General features: G+C 42.1%; 1 protein-coding gene across 1 annotated transcript; it reads left to right on the forward strand.

Moving 5' to 3' along the window:
- Nucleotides 1–569: 569 nt before the first annotated feature.
- LOC310668768 (uncharacterized protein) lies at nucleotides 570–5,859 on the forward strand (the record flags this gene model as incomplete). The annotated part of the gene is made up of 8 exons (XM_083422099.1): nucleotides 570–651; nucleotides 1,234–1,271; nucleotides 1,425–1,541; nucleotides 1,776–1,855; nucleotides 2,382–2,478; nucleotides 3,016–3,120; nucleotides 3,453–3,693; nucleotides 5,708–5,859. Exons 1-8 carry the CDS (start codon nucleotides 585–587, stop codon nucleotides 5,857–5,859), a joined length of 897 nt encoding a protein of 298 aa, XP_083278225.1. The 5' UTR covers nucleotides 570–584.
- Between the last annotated feature and the right edge of the window lie 15,374 nt (nucleotides 5,860–21,233).

Here is a 21,233-nt window from a genome sequence, read left to right on the forward strand (position 1 = left end):
ACAATAACAAGGTCTGCCCCTCTCCTTCTCTTCTTTTTTTTTAAAATATAATTTTTATTCAGTTTACAAATAAAACAAATTAATACAATTCAAACAATTTATAAAACCATTCTCTCATTTTTTTGACTTCCCTCAACTTGGCTGGTACTCCTTCCCTTCTCAATTTTCCACACATTTCTTAGTTCTTATCTACTTCTTAAATTAAATCTGCTTTCAATCCATAATTTTAACTTTCTTTTTTACAAAGCTTCGCTAAACGTTACAAGCGTTATTTGTTTTTCACCTAAATTATGCGTATATTCTGAAAATTTTTCCCATTCTTCAATAAATCTCTGATCTCGTCGATTCCTAATTCTTCCTGTCATTCTATCCAGTTCTGCAAAGTCCATCATTTTCATTCTCCATTCTTCCAGTGTTGGTAGTTCTTCTTGTTTCCATTTCTGGGCTAACAATATTCTCGCTGCTGTTACTGCGTACAAAAATAATTTCCTGTCTTTCTTGTTTATCTCATTTCTCACAATACCTAGCAGGAATGCTTCTGGCTGCCCCTCTCCTTCTCTTCTAGGTTCAGGTGACTGAGGGACATGGCAGCCCGCAAGAAAAAGGGGACCCGCAAAGTCCCCAAGAAGTCCAGGGTTGCTGTGGGCCCACGTGAGCAAATGCTTCCTTTTCATTTTGGAGCGTAAGGAGGGGTGGCCTTAATGCTCTAATCCTCAACTGTGGAAAATAAGTAGAAATGAACTAACCTGCCCCCATGTCCTGTTGGTACTAAAGGGTTAAGAGGTAACAAGTCGCTCTAATCACTGAGCAGCTGGAAGTCATTAAGCATCCAGGAATGTGAGTTAGTTTGTATAAATAGTCAGTTCACCCGTGTGTTTCCCCCCGCCCCTTTTTTGACCTGACTCGCAGACTCAGTTTGTAGCCATGGGTGTGTTTGCTGATATGAGTTAAGTTTAGAGTAAAGTTTTCTTTATGCCGGAGATAAAAGCATGTGTGTTTTATCGCCAGGGTTTTTCTTTTGTAAATAAAGTTTTTTGTGTTTTTTTTGAGTTCCAAAGTGCTTGCTCCAGGATTCTTCATTGAAAGGTACTGACTCTCCTGCCTTCTTCAACCGCTGCACGAAATTCTCTGCTGAGATAAGATTTATGGCATTGGAAGCACACTGGATGTTTACTTAACATTAAACAAATTAAAGTTTAATGGACATGTCCTTTCCTTCTTCTCTTGTTGCAGATGGTTCAGAGACTGGCAGGGTCTGGGCATCGCCTGTGGTTAGTATTTGAAAAAACAGCACAGTACATACGAAATCCCTCAACCCCCCCCCCCACCCATCCACCAGTGCTGTTTATACCCCCATTTTGGCGGTCTCAGATGCAGAGAAGCCCTCCTGCCATGAACTGACAGCCTGACTCTTGCCATTTCAGCAACTGGAGAAGGATGAGATGTTGCTCTGCTGCGTGCTGGCCACTTGCTCGGAGGCCCGCCAGAGAGAAAAGGACAGGTTGAGGTACTCCAAGAAGATGGCCGTCAAGGCAATTGCGGTGAGTGAGAGGTTGCATGAGGTATCCAGGGGTGAGGGGGGCAGGAGAGCTGGGGATGGGATTGGGGGGATGCTGGGCAGAAGGAAGGCCTGGCGGGGTCTGGCCAAGAGAAGGTGGATTCCTCCAACCCCAATTGACATTGCCAATTCCTGCACTGAGTTTGGGGTTGGAGGAATCCACCTGATGTCCGTAGGGAACTGACGTTTCCCCCCTCCGCCCTCTGTTCTCTATCAGGATCTCATGGGACGGATTGTGTGCTTTACGCAGCCTGAATTGGCCCTTGCTATGGCACTGGAAGCCCTTTACCAACTGAGGTATACCGGGTTTTTTGAGCTTGACGAGGAGCTGGCGGGGGGGGGGGGAGTGGAGCAGAATGTGGAAAGGTGTTACCAGACATTGCCACTGCAGTGAATTCGATTGGAAGAATTGCTTACAATTTCTTGGGTTTCTTGCGTTCAAAAAGCTTTATTCATGCAGCAACTATTTACAGGATGAGTGGAGATGTGTGAGAGAAAATAGAAGATATATTGTCTAGAGATGACTGCGAAATGGCTCAGCTTTTAGGGGTGGGATTAACAAAGACCTAGAGGCTTGCAACCAAGTGCCAGGTAGACTGCCGCATAAACAGTGCCCTTGTGTGTTTATTTTAATTTTACCTTTATTCATTTTTACCCTGTAAAATTGATACGCTGCTTGATTGTAAAAAGTGTTTTAAGCTAACACATGAATTCACTAGAACTTCAAGAGAATGACATGTATTTGATGCTCCCCCCCCCCCCCCCAATATGAGGAAGACTCCAAGGAGACAGAGTCTAAAAAGGTTTCCCTCCTTCTCTCCAGCCTCATGAAGCCCAAATTACCACTGAAGCTCCACAGCCTGATTGTGCATGCAGCCTTTGCGGCGGTCATTGAGGTAAAAACTGAGCCCGACAAGCAGGTAAGTTGTTAGCCTTGAAATTTGACTTCTCTCGTTGCTGTTTCTTCTTCACACGCTTTAAGCATTGCTCCCATTGCTCAACATCTGATCTCTCTTTCCCCTGCTTGGCGCATCCTCTCCCTCATTGCCATTGCCTGCAGGAGTTAGAGGAACGTTATACTCTGATGCTGGGAGGCCTCCTCTGGGAGGCCCCAAGCACTAAGACCCTGAACTTGCTGGTGAATGTAAGTATCTTGATGGCCTCAGTGGCTGTTTGACCTAGAAAGCTTTCATGGAGAAGCCGCCACCTAGCAGTGCACCTCTTGGGCCCTTCCCCTCTTGTAAGGCAAGCTGGCCACATGGACGAGCCAGCAAAGGCCCACTTGCCCAGACAGCCAAAGGAGGGCCTTGGATGCAGAGCTACAATTTGGGGCTGGAGGACATTGCCATTTTAGAACAGAAACGGATCTCTCTCTGAGAGTGTAAAGGGCTTCACAGTGGTCTGCCTCTTTCCCCCAGACCAGCCTCCTGATCCTGAGGTCCCCTTTCCTCCCACAGGAACTGAGAGGTTACACAACAAGTGCGATTGCAGCGGAGAGGCAACTGGCAGCCAGTGGCATTAGCTGGCTGATGTCCTATGCAAGAAGGCTCAGTTGCCTGAAGGTAAGTCTCTCAGCTTTGGCACCTTCACAGCCCCAAGAGGCTCCCAGAGTGGCTTGTGAAAGGATTCCCACAGGAGGAATCAGTCTGGTATCAGGCGCACAACACAATGTGTGTCCCTGGGATGCCGGACAAGGCTGGAGACATTTCCTGCCCTCTTCCTTGATCTTACACTTCCACCTTGGGGCCAGGCAATAGAACTCACTCATCCCCTGATGGAAGCAAGTCTTCCCTGGCTTGGGTCTGCTTCCATGTTCCCTTGCACCCATTATTTGGGGAGGGTTGAGGATCAGATCAGTCATCTCATCCAGTACGGCCTTTTCTTTTCTCTACAGCATGCTCTCGTCCCTCTGGAGCTGGCTCACTTCTGCCCCAAAGAAGGTAACACCCACAGCCTGGGGACATGGGACGCACTTTCCAGACTAAGGAGAGCCCACTCAGTAGCTGCAGCATCCTTGCTTGATGCAGACCTCCTGGGTCATGTGGCTGTGAAATCCTGTCACAGCACAAAGATGGCCAAACTGCAGGCTTGGAAGGAGTCGTTGCCACCAAAGACAGGATCCATAAAGCCTCCTTGTAAATAGGATGGAATGGGGACCAGGTCAGTTTTGTGAATCAGTAAATGTGGCATAAATTCATCTCTCTTCTCCTTCATTCTCTTCCAGATGACATAAGACTTGATTTCAATTTCGATTATGGGGATAAGACACAAGTTTCAAGGCTCAGCAATGATAGAGTGGCAATTTTTGCTTGCTGTTTCATTGTGTCTTGTTGCTAATTGTGATCATTGCTGTTGTTTTAGAATTCTTTCCTATGCAATATTACTTTTTTATTGCTTTTTAATTGTTGCTTTTTAAATTGTCCTTGTAAAGGAAAGTGTTCTGCTAATGTTGATTGTATTCTGAATTGCTTCAAGAAGCCTCATAGCAATGAATACTATTAAGAGTAATAATTATTTTACCTGCCTTAATTATAATAAAGCATTGACATGCATATTTTAAATTAGCGGATAAGGTCTTAAACTACACATTTTAATAGTTTCACATCTGAATTCTTTACTGTGTTCTAGCTTATAGATTTTGATTTTAACCTACATATATATGAGAGCCAGTGTGGGGTAGTGGTTAAGAGTGGTAGTCTCGTAATCTGGGGAACCGGGTTCGCATCTCCGCTCCCCCACATGCAGCTGCTGGGTGACCTTGGGCCAGTCACACTTCTCTGAAGTCTCTCAGCCCCACTCACCTCACAGAGTGTTTGTTGTGGGGGGGTAGGGAAAGGAGAATGTTAGCTGCTTTGAGACTCCTTAGGGTAGTGATAAAGCGGGATATCAAATCCAAACTCTTCTTCTTCTACATGTTCTCTATCTCTGTATAAGTCCATATTCTGGTTTGTGGCTGTAATAAATTGATTCGTTCATTCAATAAAGCTTCGGTGGTTTTGAAATTCAATAAATTCTCTCTGCCTCCATTTTTTGGTATTGAGGGAAACGCTCTATAAAATAATCAGAAAACATCAGGGCTGTAGTCAACATCAGTCCTTTCCACAGCAGACCTATTGAAATTGATGGGCACAAATTACGTGGCTGTGTTGATTTTGACGCATCTCTTCTGAGTAAAACTCTGTTGACTACTGTAGGGATAATCGCGGAGTGGGCAGTGGGGTCCGGAGGGAGCACACTCCCCACCAGCAGGCAGCCACAGTCTGCCTGCATGCGTGACCCTGGGGTGCGTAGCATACTCCCCCTCACAGACAAAGTCATGGCTGTCTGGAACATTGTTCCCTCTGTCTGACCTTTTGCGGTCTCAGCAGTCTGCGGTGTCCTGTCTGTAACCTTTGTCCCTGAGACCTTTTGTCTCCTTCGCCATACACTGTGCAAGGGGAAAATGACGCGGTGGAAACAGGTGCCAAAATAACTTTGTACCACCCCACGATCTCGGGACCAAAGGTGTGTAAAGGTCGCAGCCCAAAATGTATCTGCCTAGCTTGCATATTTGTCTCAATAAAAGGAGGCTCCACAGGACTGGTCAGCAGCTCGCTTCAGCCCATCTGTGCCCAGCTCACATGATGATCAACGCCTGTCTTGTGCCTTCACTTCAGACTACTCCTCACAGGATATCACGGAATTGTAGAGTTGGAAGGGACCACAAGAGTCATCTAGTCCACCCCCCTGCAATGCAGGAATATTTTGCCCAATGTGGGGCTTGAACCCACGACCCTGAGCTGAAGAATCTCACACTCTACTGACTGAGCTATGGGCAGATATCTTGTTTGATAAATGTGTCCCTTTGAAACATTTTGGTTTTATCCTCTCTGCAGGAGTTGCTATGCCTGATCATTCTATCTAGTTCTGTCGAAAGAGAGGTGGGGGTTGTTTTCTGATTTCTTAATTGTGAATATTTGGGGGGGGGAGGGGAGGCATAGGTGGAAAGGAGATACTCAGATGGACCAGAGTGAAATAGGGCCGAGTGAAATGGGGGCTTCGGGATGGCTTGGGGAATTCTCAAAGTGTCACATCCAAACCAAAACTCTGGGTTGTTGGATGCCCCTGCCTTCTGTCATCATTTGAGCTTTCCTCTGCTTCCCTTTCAAGCTGCTGTCTGGAAGGAGGCCAAAGCCCACTTAAACATAAGAATGATCATAAGAGGACTTCCTGGTGTGGTGCGCTCAGCGTCGGGTCAGGGAAAGCGCTTTGCTGCTGTAAGACGGGGAAGCGAGGGCGACGCAAACCCTGAAGAGGTCTGAGAGGAGGTTCCAGACTGAAGAAAACAGATCCAAGCAGCGCATAAAGGGGTTTTCTGCCATTCCGGCACAAAAAGTGGAGGAAGGTGGAAGAACTCAGGGCAGAAAGATCGCACGCCCGACCGTGAAACGCCCTTTAGACCCGAATGAGAAAGCACCAGGCTGCTCCAAACTAAAACTGTAAAATTAAGAGTACTCCTGAAGCAAGAAGGCAAAAACGCTGGCTTAAATTAAAATAAAAGGAGCACGGACTAACTTAATATTATAAAGGACAGTAAAGCTAATGGAGAGAGGAGCTTCAGCGTTCTGAGACTTATCAAGCTGTGGAAAATAAGCCTTGTAAAGAGGCAGAAAATAAAAACTGAGACATACTGAGTACCTGCTTCTACAGGGGGACATTCTGTTGAGAGAGACAAGGAGCTGAAATAACAAGCAGCAGCAGCGGGGACAACAAAGCAGCGGCCATTAAGAAGGAGATCAGCGTTAAACAAAGGGTGAGTGGAAAAGAAAAAGGAGGGGGAGGAGCGTGGAGGAGACAGTGGAAAAGAGAAGGAATGGAAAAGATTTGAAGACCAGGCAGCGGTGGGAAGATAAGGATTAAGATAAGGAAGTGAAAGGGAAGAAGAAGAGATATACGAAGGGAGAGAAAGAAGGAGGAAAAAGAAGGGGAAAGACGGTAATAAGGAAGAAAGCAGTTGGCGAAAATGGCGCTGGAGGGGGAAGTGTGAGTCATTGCCCTCAGAAGGGAAAAAGCCGGAAGAAGAATAGTGGCGGAAACAGTCACTGCAACAAAGAGAGGACAGAGAAACAAAACAAGAAGGACCACCTCACAAGTAAATTGGAAAATAAAATTACTCCCACAATTTAAAAAAAACGCTGCTAAGACACAGGCTTGAAGCACAACCATAAAGAAAATTAGCTATACATGAAAGGATACCTGAAATACCAAGTTCAGCTTCTAGAAAATAAGTTCTTAAGACGGATGTTAAGTACTGTGAAGGAATTTTTCTCTGACAACTGCCAAAATAATTAAAATAAAATAAAATATTTAACTAAATTTATATTAAAACTTTGATTTTTTTTATTATTTTTTTTTAAATATTTGAGATGAACTGGTAATGATACAGTGGAAACCACTGGAATCTTAACTGACTTTCAATCCCAACAGATGGAATAAAAGGACCAAATTATAGACTATAAACACAGCATTTTCAAAGTTTTAGGAATATATATATTCTTGACTGAAATAAAGACATCTAGATCAGAACTAAAAGGAAGAAGACAATTATGGGTTCTAAAAAATACCAAACTACACTGACATCTGGGTCGGGTCTACAAGTGAGACCCCAACAGCTGAAACAGACCCCAATGCTGACATAATCTTATAATCTTATAATGGGGATGGAAAAGAGCCTGAATGATAAGCTGGGCATATTAGCTGGCAACATCCAACAAAACTCAAAGCTAATAATAGACTTAACAACACAAATAAGTGACCTCTCACTTAAAAATAAAGAACTGGATAAATCTGTACAAGAACTTAAGAGTAAATCCACCAAACAAGAGGAAATGACGAAGAAATTGCAAATTGCAAATAAGGACATTAAAAAGTCACAAGATTCAACGAAGGAAGAAATTAACGACTTAAAGAGAGCCCATGAAGAGCTGTTAGATGATTTATCATTGATGGAGATGCGTCAGAAGGAGATGGTCCTCCGCTTCCAAGGCGTACCACAAACTTATGATGAACAAATTCAAGAGAAACTATCACAGGAGATTGCAAACTGGTTGGGAGTAGAAGTAGAAGAGATGCTATTGGATATTGATAAAATTTTCAGGATCAAATCAGAAAGATCGGACACTTATAAAGGGCCAGGAGATTGCTTAATCTTTTTCAACTCAAGACTTTTAAAGGACAAAATATTACATCAAAAAGGACAAGCAAAGTTAATAATAGAAGATAGGCCTATCAAAATATTCAAGGAAATCCCAAAAAGAATTTTGAAGAAAAGGCAGAACTATAAGACAGTAACAGAAGCACTCAAGAAGAATTCGATTAGATTCCGGTGGGAATTCCCTGAGGGCATCACCTTCACATACAAGGACAGAAGAAAAACTTTTAGATCAGTAGACGAGCTGGGAAAATTCTGGAGGAAGTATAAAAAAGAACTAACTGGAGATCCGACATTGGACCGAGAGGAAGCAACGCAGACACCACAAGAAGCATAGAGAGACAAGCGGGTATCGGGGGGGGGGGGGGAGAGAGATTGGAAGAAACATAATATCAAAATCCTAAAATTTTTTGAGTTTTTTTCTTTTTCTTTTCTTTTTTTCTTTTATTTACTCAATGAAACCTTTGTAGATAATAAATAAAGATCAATGAACCTAAAAATTATATCTTGGAATGTTAACGGTTTAAATGATAAGAGGAAGAGAAATAAAATAGGACATGTATTGAGGAAAGAACAATGGGATATCATATGCTTGCAGGAGACCCATGTGACTAGAAATCACAGAAGGGTTTTAGAAAACAAGAGATTGGGTCAAGAATTTATATCCTCAGATGTAAAAAAGAAAAGGGGAAGTGTGATCTATGTGAACCCTAAACTAGACGCAAAAAAAAATCTTTAAGGATGATGAAGGTAGATTATTAGGGGTAAAAATAACAAAAGGTAAAGAACATTTAATTATAGTAGGAGTTTATGCACCGAATGGTAACAAAACAGAATTCTTCAGGAAAGTAGAAGCTAATTTACTGGAATTTATAGAAGAGGAAATTATTCTGATGGGAGACCTAAATGGTGTCACATCAATAGAATTAGATAGGACAGAGAGGGAAAGAAAATAAAAAAAAAGGCAGACTCCCAGATACCTTCTTTCAGATGGTAGAAAACTTAAATTTGATTGACACATGGAGATATAAAAACCCAGGAGAAAGACAGTATACACATTTCTCGGAAGTAAAAAAATCAGCCGGCAGAATTGACAGCATATGGGTATCAAATAATTTAACAACTAAAATTTAAAAAGCAGAAATACAGACCAAAATTATTACAGATCACAACCCAGTCACATTAGAATTAAAGGAATACAAGAAAACTAATAAAAGATGGAGACTTAATGAAAGAATATTAAATGACGAAAAGATTGTGAAAAAAGCGCAAGAACTAATGAAAGTTTTTTTTGAATTAAATAAAGAACAGGATACAGACATCAGGACAATATGGGGTGCAAGTAAAGCTTTCATAAGAGGCTTTTACATACAACAAAGTGCAATAAGGAAAAGAAACAGAGAGCAAAAACTAGAACAGATAAGGAAAGAAATAGGAATAAATGAAAAATTATTAACAAAACAACCAAAAAATGAACTAATAAACCAAAAACTAAAAATATTACAAACCCAGGCTTCAGCAATATTAAATAGTGAAATTGAGGATAATATTAAATGGATGAAACAAAGGTCGTTCGAATTTGCAAATAAACCCGGAAAGATGCTAGCCTGGCAATTGAAAAAAAGACAAAAGGAAAAACTGATTGATAAAATACTGGAAGAAGGGAGAACTTTAGATAATCCTGAAGAAGTTAAAAAGTGCTTTATAAAATATTATAACAAGCTATATAAAGCAGGAAATGAGACAGAGGATGAAATAAAAGAGTATTTATGTGGAAAGGATATAAATTAAGAAAGAAAAGATTCAAGATCTAAACTCCCCAATAACCACGACAGAGCTTCATCAAGCGATAATTAAGATGAAACTGGGAAAATCCCCAGGTCCAGATGGTCTTACCGCAATACATTACAAAAAATTAGAGGAACCATTATTATCACTTATGAAGACACTCTTAAATAGAATACTAGAAGACGGGAAGATTCCCAACACCTGGAAACAGGCTCACATAGTAGTAATCCCAAAACAAGGACAAAATAAAGAGTTTATAACCAATTATAGACCAATATCATTACTAAATAATGATTATAAGATCTATGCACAAATATTGGCAACAAGATTAAAGACAGTTTTGCAGGATTGCATAAATAAAGAGCAGGCAGGGTTCTTGCCGGGCAGGAAAATGAGTGATAATATAAGAACAGTGATTGATATGATCGAGTATTTAGACATGAAACCGAGTAAGAAGGTAGCCTTTGTTTTTGTGGACGCGGAAAAGGCGTTTGACAAAGTATCATGGAAATTTCTAAAAATATTATTAGACCAGATGGACATGGGAGACCAAATTACAAGAGGGCTAAAAGCAATTTATGAACAACAAGAAGCAAATATAATAATAAATAATGACACAACTGACTATTTTAAAATACAGAAGGGCACCAGACAAGGGTGCCCACTTTCACCATTATTATTCATTTTGGTTTTGGAAATATTAAATCAAGAAATCAGACTGGATCAAGAAATAAATGGAATATCCCTAGGAGAGAAAATATACAAAATAAGGGCATTTGCAGATGATTTAGTCTTAATGGTGGAAAACCCAAAGGAAAGCATAGCAAAGGCTCTAGAAAAAATGGGAAACTTTGGAAGGGTCTCAGGTTTTGCTTTGAATAAAGAAAAAACGAAACTAATGGGAGATCAAGAGAAAAAGGAACTGGTAGAAAAATTTGGATTACAAATTGTAAAAAAAGTGAAATATTTAGGAATACAAATAACAATGAAAAATATAAATTTGTTTGAAGATAATTATTAAAAAAAACTGGGAAGAAACAAAAAGAGAAATGGAAACTTGGACAAGATTGAATTTAACACTCTGGGGTAGAATTTCGGCTATTAAAATGAATATTTTACCAAAACTCTTGTTCCTTTTTCAAATGATTCCCATAAGAGGTAAAGATGATTGTTTTAAAAAATGGAAAACGGACCTAACAAAGTTTATATGGCAAGGCAAAAAGCCACGGATCAAATATAAATTACTAACCGACATAAAAGAGAGGGGAGGTTTCGGACTCCCAGACCTGAGACTATATCACGATGCGGCATGCTTTACTTGGATCAAGGATTGGATCAAATTGGATAACAGTGACATTTTGGACTTGGAGGGATGGAACAACAGATATGGTTGGCATGCCTATCTAATTTATAACAAAGTGGCAGTACATAAAGAATTCCTAAACCACGTAATTAGAAATGCATTATACAAGGTCTGGGTGAGATATAGAAGGTTGTTAGAACCAAAAACCCCATGGTGAGTCTCACCGTTAGAAGTAACATCTGTTAAAAAGAAAAATACTATAGGAAAAATGGCGACATACCAGCAGCTCCCAAAGGAAGAACAGGGCCAATTAAAATTAAGACCATATGAAGAGGTGACCCAATACTGTACTACATGGTTTCAATATCACCAAATTGCACAAATATTTAATCAGGATAAAACAATAGGATTTGAAAAAGATGAATCAAAATTACAAAAAGTATTATTACAAAACTCAAAAAAGAATATATCCAAAATGTATAATTTCTTATTAGAATGGGAATTAAAGGATGAAGAAGTAAAAGAAGTTATGATTAAATGGGCATGTGATATAGGATATGCGATTCGGCTAGAACAATGGGAGAAATTATGGAAATATGATATTAAGTTCATGGCATGTTACACAATAAGAGAAAACTTTATGAAAATGGTGTACCAATGGTACTTAACTCCGGTAAAATTGGCTAAAATTTATAAATTAAATTCGAATACCTGTTGGAGATGTAAAAAAGAAATAGGAACAATGTTTCACATGTGGTGGGAATGCCGACCTATTAAACAATTCTGGAACGAAATTTACGAAGAACTCAAAAAGATGTTTAAAATATCTTTCAGTAAAAAACCGGAGGCATTCCTCTTAGGTTTAATTACAAACGATATTCCCGAAAATCAAAGGAAAGTATTCCTTTATGCAACAACAGCTGCCAGGATGCTTATAGCAAAAAACTGGAAAGGGAGGAAAATTCCATCAGTGAAAGATTGGCAAATTAAATTTTGTGAATACATAAATCTGGCAAGACTCACAGCATTCATAAGGGGACAATCGGACCAGAAATTATTAAAAGAATGGGGTTGTGCAAAAGAGTATATGAAAAAACATTGTCCTGGAGTAAGTATATTGGTATGTAATGCTTTACAGGGTTAAAGGGGGGAAAATGGTGTGTGTATATATATATATGTATATATATATATATTATATATATATATATATATATATATATATATATATATATATATATATATAGTACAAAGATGAAAGTAATCTAACCAGACACAACAATACAGTAAGAGTAAATTTACTGAGGTCTTAGAACAAAGGAAGGAAGTCAATATGTGTAAATGTACGTAATGATATGGGGGTTTTTTTCTGTAAATGTGTGCTTTTTCGTTTTTGTTTGGTTTTGTTTTGTTCCCCTTTTTTCTTTTTTCTTTTCTGCTTTTTTTTGTATGTTCCGTTTTGTTTGTTTGTATAGTATTATTTTGGATTCAATGTTTGTAATTTTTGTTATGATTTTGCATTGGGGAAAAAAGAATGATCATAAGAAAGCATTCATTCAACAGCCAGAGTTGAATGAATACGATGTGCTAGGAGGAGAATGAGCTAATTAAACCATTCTGCAACACACACACACACACACACACACACACACTGCAATCCGAACCCCAGTGCTGTTATGAGGACAATGGTCACAACCACACATTTCAAGAAGCATTGCACTAAGAGTCACAGATTCACCCAACACATCCTGGGAACCTCTGTTTGCTACAGATCTAACATCTCTCAGCACCCTTGGCAACCTACAGTTCCCAGGATTCTTGAGGGAAAGCCTGGACTCTTTCAAGTGGTGTAAGAGCTTTAAATGTGTGGTGTGGAATTCCTCCAAAATAATCGGAGAACTGTGCAACCCTCTCTCTCTCAGGCTACGGTCCTGCCCCAGGCTCAGGCGGAGGAGGAGGAGGAGGGCTCCTTATTAGATTAGGTTTGTATCCTGCCTTTCTATTCTCATGCTCAAGGCAGCTAAACCATCAGAACTACATAAATCAATTATAATGATCAATACAATAAGAATAGCAATAAGAATTATTTACCAAATCTAAATAATCTGATAGAAAATTGAGGGAGGGGTGATCTCTCCATCGGCTGCAGTCTTTGGACACAACATTTCAATGAACGTTGTTGTTGTTAATTTCCTTTCTATACCACTTTATATTTTCAAGAAAAAATTCAAAGCAGTTTACAGCATATTAAAACATAAATAAAACAATCTGAAGAATGTCAAATATAGAGTATACAGTTAAAGCAACATAGTTAACCAAAAACTGAAATATTAAAGATTTCAAAATAAAACATTACAAAGGAAGTCAACTACAGAATACATATTTAACACAAAGTTAACAAAAACAAAACAAAAAACTTAAGCATCCCCCCCCCTCCCCAAAAAAACCAACATTGCTAAGTAAAGTCAAATATAAAATGGACATTTAAAGCAGCAGAATTCCCAAGAGAATAAAATATTATCATAAGCATGACACGGCTGTTTAGCAGGCACAAAAAGATGGGGCAAAAGAATCCAGTAGTTTGGGTTTCTTGTCTTGGGTTTCGATGTCCCTCTGGTCTCACCAGGAGCCTCTTTAGTAGAGCTGGTGTCTGGGCCCTGCCCCCCAGGCCAGGTGGAAAGGGCCTTGCAGGAAGCGGCCTTCACAACTCACAACCGGTCAAGGCCATCATGATGACACACAGTTCAATGGGGCAAGGTTTCTGGCAGGTGAGCATCTAAAGCCTACCAGATTGTCCACGCAGACCTTGTTGGTCCACTTGCAACCTCTCTAGGTGGAGCAAAGTACTTCATGGTATTGATTGATGCTTTTTCCAGGTACATTCATGTGTTCATGCTCAAGCAGAAATCAGAAGTGTTTCCGAGGTTCAAGGAATTCTGTGCTTCGTTGCAAAATGTCCATGGAAAGCAACTGCAAAACCATTAGTTGGCTTTGTGGGAATGTTCAGGAATGCAGGAGAGGATATACTGTGAGATTATATCCTAGTCCAACTTGTGCTAACAAGTTCCCAAAATATCAGCACAGTTTATAACATTCCCCCTTTTAAGTTCGCAACAGTAACGTCTGCACAGGTTCACTAGAACCTCTATAATAATTACTCTGGTAATTTTCCCCTTTTGATCCCTCTTAAAATACAAGACACAACACAGTCTTTATAAAAGTATAAAAGAGTTTACTCACGTTCTGTTCACAATATGATCCCAGAAGGCAGACAGGCTTAAAAAGGTAAAATACATTTAGAATCTATCTTATAGGAAGATAGTCCTATCCTCCTCTCTTGGCTGAGAGCCAAGAGGGCATCCTGCTTCTTCAAAAGATGAAGATGAGAGAGGCAAGAGGCAAGAGAGAGAGATGGCTGCCTGCCCTGTGCTTTTATCATTTACCTGCACAGGTGAGGCCACACCCAGCTCTGGACACATTCGGAGGAAGTCCGTCATCAGGAAGTTTACCTGCTTGCTGGACAGACATCCCTCCCCATGTTCTAACATGTACACTCTAGGAATGTTGTCATTCACTGCTCCTGTGTTTACATCCCACAGGCTTTCATTGAGTTCTGTGGACACAGTAAAAAAAAGCTGCTATCTGGTTTCTCTCGGGATGTTCGGATTGTTGAACACAGATTTGCTCTCCACCGTAACCATGTCTCTCAGCATACCACTTTATTTCCCCCCAGGTAGGTGGCTACTATTCACTTGTAGGAAGATGTGCTTATTTAGATTACAACATTGCAGTGGGAGCAAAAGCCACCTTTCTTCTCTCAAGAGGGTTAGTCGAGTTTCTGTTCTTACGGAAAAATCCAGGTGGGAGGCTGCTCAGAGCCCGTGGGTCCCTGCGGAACAAAGAAGGAGTCAAGCCACCAACCGGAGCAAATAGCGGAGACCAAAGTTTATCGCGCAACAGGTTCAGAGAGGAATTGAACCCCGAGAACGGGGTGACAAGGACTTTTAAAAGTTCCTATCTTATCCCAGCAGACAGCTCGCTAAACATCACCACTCCATCAGAAAAGGGGAGGGTTATACATGATTAACATAGGAGGAATGTGTTGGGGTTGTTAGGATATTTCCGTTCCACCTTAAAAAGGAGCAGGATGTTTGTGTCACAGCCTGCGTATTTCCTGTCTCACAGGATGTTTCTGTTGTGTCTTTTGCTTTCGTTTCTCACTCACTGCCGGAAACTCTAGCAGGCAGTCATGGTTTTTCTTTGTTCTGATCAACGCTGAATAAACTTCTATATAATGCTCTCCTGGGTGCAACATTTGCTGTGTGAACTCTGCTGATAGAGTGTGCAAGAGCTCTAGAATGTGGAAAGCTATTTCTGGAGCTCCTGTCACTAATTGCTGATACTGCGTGTCTACGGGAGATCAATGGATGTCCAGAGACGACATGGAGGTCAAGATGGACTTTGTCTCCCTGGAAGTATCCCAAGAACAGGTTTCGGGCCCAGATAAACAGCACGTACAGGAGAGTAAGACTGCGACAGTCTGCTGAGGTATGTGTGAATGGGGAAAGAGAAAGTAAGGCTTTTTGTTGCCGCGGCAAAGTGCCTTTGATGTCCGGCTGGCTTAATTGGCCTAGGAGTCAAGCCAAAGGCTTCGTGATTTATGGGCAGCCAAGATAAGAAGCCTCTGAAGTGAAAAGGGGCTCGGCTAAAGTGAAAAGCTGGAATGGAGTTTTTCCAAGCTTCTCAAACAGCTTCTGAAGCTGCTGAGTGCCCAAAGCTAAATCGGCAAAATTATGACGCCTGGGCTGTGTGGTGTGAAAGTTTACTGCGACAGTTTGGAGTGTGGCATACTGTGAGTGAGGCCCCTCCAGTTCCTCTGACAGAGAGATGGAAGACCCAAGATTCAAGGGCCATTGATATAATAGTCTTGTCCGTCTCTCTGGAGGAAATTGCCACACTGGCTGGCAACACCACTGCACGTGGGATGTGGAATGCTTTGAAGCTGGCCCATCTACCAGTCATCCCAGCCCAGAGTTTGACTGCATCGGAGGTCCTGGCTGTTTCCCGGAATGCAAGTGAATGCAGGGATGCCGAGGGGACCGGTTGCAAGCTGCAGGGGGAGCTGACTGTGATGTCATCCCAAGCAGCATTCCAGCCTCCAGAGGGAGCCAAAGCGCTGGCAGCTGTGAAATGCTGGAACTGTGGGAACCAAGGTCACACTCAGAAGTTTTGTCCAAAGACTGGAAATAAACAAAGGAAAAAGCCAGCAGAGGACCAGAAGCAGAAGGGGGGTGGAGAGCCCACGCCAGTGGAAAACAAGGCTTTGTTTGCTGGCACTGCTTCACCAAAGGCTAAAGGCAAGTCTCATGGCCAGGAGCAGGGGGGCAAGCAGTTTAAGCGCACGCCTGTGGAAAACAAGGTTTTGCTTGCCAGAAAAGCTGCTCCAAAGGCCAAGGCCAGATTTGTTGTTGATTCTGGTGCCAGCCGCCATCTCACAAAAGATAAGCATCTGTTCATCTCCTTCACACCTCAAGATGGTGAGGTCCACCTGGCTGAAGGAAGGACGTTGCGGATCGCAGGAGAAGGGACTGTGAAACTCACAAGTTTGCACACTACCATAAAAAATGTACTTTATGTTCCAGGTGCTGTGAACAATTTGCTCAGTGTCCCGCAGCTGGTTGGGCGTGGTTTTCAGGTTTCCTTCAAGAGGACATTTTGCATGCAAAGTTTATGGATGGCTTGTTCTGTATAACTTATGAGGACAATGCTGTTGCTGTGTCTAATGTTGATTCTTGTTGTGTTGCACAAACTAACAAAGTTCTTCATGCAGGATGTGTTCATGAAGCACACAGAAGATTTTGTCACATGTCTTGGCAGGCGCTGGCCAAGATGCCGGAATTGGTTGAGGGTTTGAACATCAAACCTTGTAAGTTTCACATGAAATGTGTATCTTGTGCAGAGAACAAGGTGAAGGTTGCTCCAAAAGGCAAGGAGTCTAGCAGGCAGGCTTCCAAACCCTACCAGCTCGTTCATGCAGACCTGGTTGGTCCACTTGCGCCCTCTTTGGGTGGAGCAAGGTACTTCATGGTTCTAATTGATTCTTTTTCCAGGTACATTCATGTGTTTATGCTCGAGCAGAAATCGCAAGCGTTTCCTAGGTTCCAGGCATTCTGTGCTTGGTTGGAGAAGGTTCACAGTAAACATATCGGCTGTCTCTTTACTGATCGAGGTGGGGAATTCACTTCTCAGCAGTTTGAAGCTTTTCTGACTGAGAAGGGAATCCAGCATGACTTGTCAACACCTAGATCTCCATGGATGAATGGGCTTGCGGAGCGAGCAAATCAAACGTTGCAGCAAGGACTGAAAACAATGTTGCATGATGCCAATCTCCCTGATAAGTTTTGGGGGGAGGCTCTGTCGACTTTTGTTTACACGTTTAATCGAAGACTGTCATCACCTATTGGTTGTACTCCCTACGAGAAGATGTTTGGTAAGAAACCAAATGTCAAGCACATGAGAATCTTTGGTTCTGACATGTGGGTACACACCCCACAGAGCAACAAGCTTGGGAAGCGTGGGGCACATGGTTTGTTCATGGGGTACGAAAAAGGAGCATACAGGGTATGGATGACTGACTCTAAGTCCATTAAGTCCACAAGGAGTGTTGAGTACAATCCTAAGTGGGCGGAAAATGTGGGAATTTTCCAGAGTTACCCAGAGGAGGATGAAGGTGATGTGAAAAAAGCAGATGATGCTAAAGAAGCTGAGGAAGCTGATGATGATGATGATGATGATGATCAGAGTTTGGATTCCAGTTCAGTGGGCGGCGCTGCTGCTGGTGTCAGTGACAGTGATGACACAGCAGACTACAGGAGCGCAAAGGCCTCAGTCAGACCATCTGATGCGTCTGACAATGAACTGGAAGAACCACTGTTCACCATTGGTCATTTTTCTCCCAAGAAGGAGGAGATGAGTCCAGAAGACTTGCGTCTAGTACACAGATCTGAAAGGGCGACCAAGGGCAGACCTCCAAAGAGATTTGCTGATGAGTTTGCTAAGACAGCAACTGCTGTTCTTAGTAGCTCAGAGAAGGTATGGGAACCTTCAAGCTTCAAAGAGGTTCAGGAGTTAACCTCCAAAGATGCTGAGCCTTGGCTTGATGCCATGAAGGCTGAAGTTGATTCCTTGAATAGGAACCAAACTTGGGAATTGGTACCGGTAGTCCCAGGAATGAGACTGGTTGGCAGCAAATGGGTCTTCAAGGCCAAAACAGACCAGAATGGCAAGGTTGTCAGACACAAAGCCAGATTGGTTGCCAGAGGTTTTTCACAGGTACCAGGACAGGATTACCACGAGACCTACTCACCCACCGTCAAATATGAGAGCATTCGGCTGATGCTCAAGATTGCTGCGGAGGAGAAACTGCATGTTTCCCATCATGACATTAATACAGCTTTTTTGTACGGGATTTTGGGGGAGGAGCTGTATATGCTTCCACCTGATGGAATGCAGATACAGAAGGGAATGGTCTGTAAACTGCGGAAATCCTTATATGGTCTCAAGCAGAGTGCCAGGTGTTGGAACACAAAACTCAAAGAGACGTTGCTTTCTCTAGGTTTTCAACAGGGCAAAGCTGATCCGTGTGTGTTTGTCAAGGAAGAGGGGCAAAACAAACTGTATTGTTTATGTTTTGTTGATGATCTTCTGATGTTCTGGAAGAATCAGGCTTTGTACCAAAGCACCCTAGCTCAGCTAAAGGAGCACTTTGACATGAAGGATCTTGGTGAGGTATCCAACTATCTTTCTCTGCAGGTGGAGAGGGACCAAGCAGGTAATTTTCTGGTTCACCAAACACAGAAAATTACTGATGTATTAACCAGGTTGAATTTGGTTGATGCAAACCCAGCAGACACACCGATGGTGACAGGTTACCAGATAGATAGTACTGCTGAAGCGTTTTCTGACACAACGCTGTACAGATGCATTCTAGGCAAGTTGAATTTCATTGCTAGATGCTCAAGACCTGACATAGCTGTAAGCACTAACCTGCTTAGCAGACATGCTAACAATCCTACTGTTCAGGATTGGAAAGCTCTGAAGCGCATAGCCCGCTATTTGAAAGGGACTATGCACTACAGGCTGAAGTTCACCAGTCAGAAGACTGGAGGTCTTGAAATCTTTGCAGATGCAAGTTTTGGAAGTGACACCATGGATGGTACAAGCACTTCTGGAGTATGCTACATGTACAACCACTGTCGGAGGCCTTCAAGATGGCGACGGAGACAGCAGCCTAGTCAGACTCCTCCGCTTTTAGTTAAGCTTTTAAGTAGTTTTAAAGTAGTTTTTACGTAGTTTTTAGCCACCTCTTGGTTTTAAACTCACTTTTAACGTCTTATCAGCTGTTTTATTACCTCCTCGCTTCACTTTGCTTTTAGTTTATTGTTTTATTGTTTTACTCCCCAATTTGTCGAGGGAGCAGTAACCCCTTACTGATTTATTGGCATTTGGCTGTTGGAGGTTGCCTACTGCAACGAAACATCCCTCCTGCTGGCGGCCGCTATGAGCTCTCCCCCCCACAAGTTTTAAGTTTGTCGGAGATGCTGGAGAAAAATCTTTAAGCTGCACGAAGAGAAAATCCCCTGTTCAAGGATACTTTCAAGAAGAGTGAGGTAAGGGGAGAGAATGACTCAGCAATTAGAAAACCCTGCTGATGCAAGGAGGGGGGTTGGAAAACGCTGCAGAGAGTCTGAGGACTTAGAGGGAATGGCATGCTTGCCCCTTACCAAGCAAACCAAAATCAGCGAATTCTTTTATGGAAAAACAAAGGATATTTTTAATATTCCGACCTTGAATAGCTTCTCTCCATTAGCAGAGATAATAGATAAGGAAACCACACCGAAGGAGCTATCCGCTAAACAACCCACTATCCCCTCAAACAACACCACCACAAGATTAAAAGGTCCCAAAAAAGTTCCAACTATCCCCATTCAGGCGGAAGACTGCATCAGAGAACAAGAAAACCATCTCTCCGAATTGCTACTTGAACACTCTACCATGTTAGACCTAGTGGCTAAAACTGTGGACTATATCTTTAAACACATAAGAGACATCAAAGGCTCCCTAGAGAAGATTATACCCTTTGTATCCCCAAAAGTTAACGTCAGCCCCGTAGATGCTTCACCGGAGGATAGGGCCGAACCAACACCTAGAGTACCTGTCCTACCGCGTGCAACCTCGCAGACTGGCTGCAAATTTGAAAATGAACAAACTATGGAAGATCTACACACCATATCCTCCTACAACCTCTCACTACAAGCCACTAGACTTTGTCTAATTATCCTCCCCTTCAAAGGTCAGGTTGTTAACTGGTCGTCTACACATGTCGCAAGAAGGCATCTAGCTGAGCTTTTGGGCGTAAATCCCCTTTCCATCGATCTGAAATCCACTGTCCACATTTACAGCAAGCCACACATGCAGAGGATACTGCTCACCTTCGAATCCAAAAGGTTCCCAGCGTATATGATGTCCCTACGAAGCTTCCTGACTAATTATGGAATTTTTATTACAAGAGTTTTTATCAACACCAAGATTTGCCCCCTTATACCCTACTTCCCAGCTAAAAGGAAAGCAATTAAAAATGAGGGCACCCCACCTACTATGAGCTCTACCTCTCCACCCTCAGACTTAATTAGCTGGACAGAGCCCACCATGCCCCTCCTATCAAAGGCTACTCATCTAGAAAACTCAATGGAGCAAGAGTTACTTGTCTCCTTCTCCCATCTGCCAAAAGCCGAACAAACAGAGATAACAGACAGACTAGATGAGTTACTACTCTATCTCCGCAACTCTGAAGACCTAGCACCCACAAAAGAGGCAAATCCTCCACCTAACTTGGAGCGAAAAATGGGATATGAATCTACTCAGGTCACGTCAGAACACACACCCCTACTCTGCCCAACTGAAATCCACACCGAAATCTCTGTGACGCCCCTAATCACATTACCGGAGACTTCACCATCCAATGGATGCATCTTCCACGACCCCGGGAAAGCCCTAGATGTTATTGAAGAGACAAAATGACTCTCACTTCTACTACTATCCTGGAACGTTGCTGGATGGCAATCGAAAACAATGGACAAAGATGTTCTAACCTATGTATCACAGTTCAAGATCATTATGCTCCAAGAAACCTGGATGCAAAATCCTTTTGAACTACACAATTATTTTGCTTTCCATTCCTGTGCCTCAATTGGCCCAAAAGGCGGAAGACCGGCGGGAGGTCTGAGCACCTTCGTATCGACAGATTTAGGAACCTCCCCTATCCAATTGAAAATCGATAAAAAATGGATTTTGGCTGTTAAAATATTCTCTACCCACTTCAAGATCATATGCATCAA

This window comes from Podarcis tiliguerta (genome assembly GCF_965153285.1).
Source record: "Podarcis tiliguerta genome assembly, chromosome: W".
In the NCBI taxonomy this organism is placed as follows: Eukaryota; Metazoa; Chordata; class Lepidosauria; order Squamata; family Lacertidae; genus Podarcis; species Podarcis tiliguerta.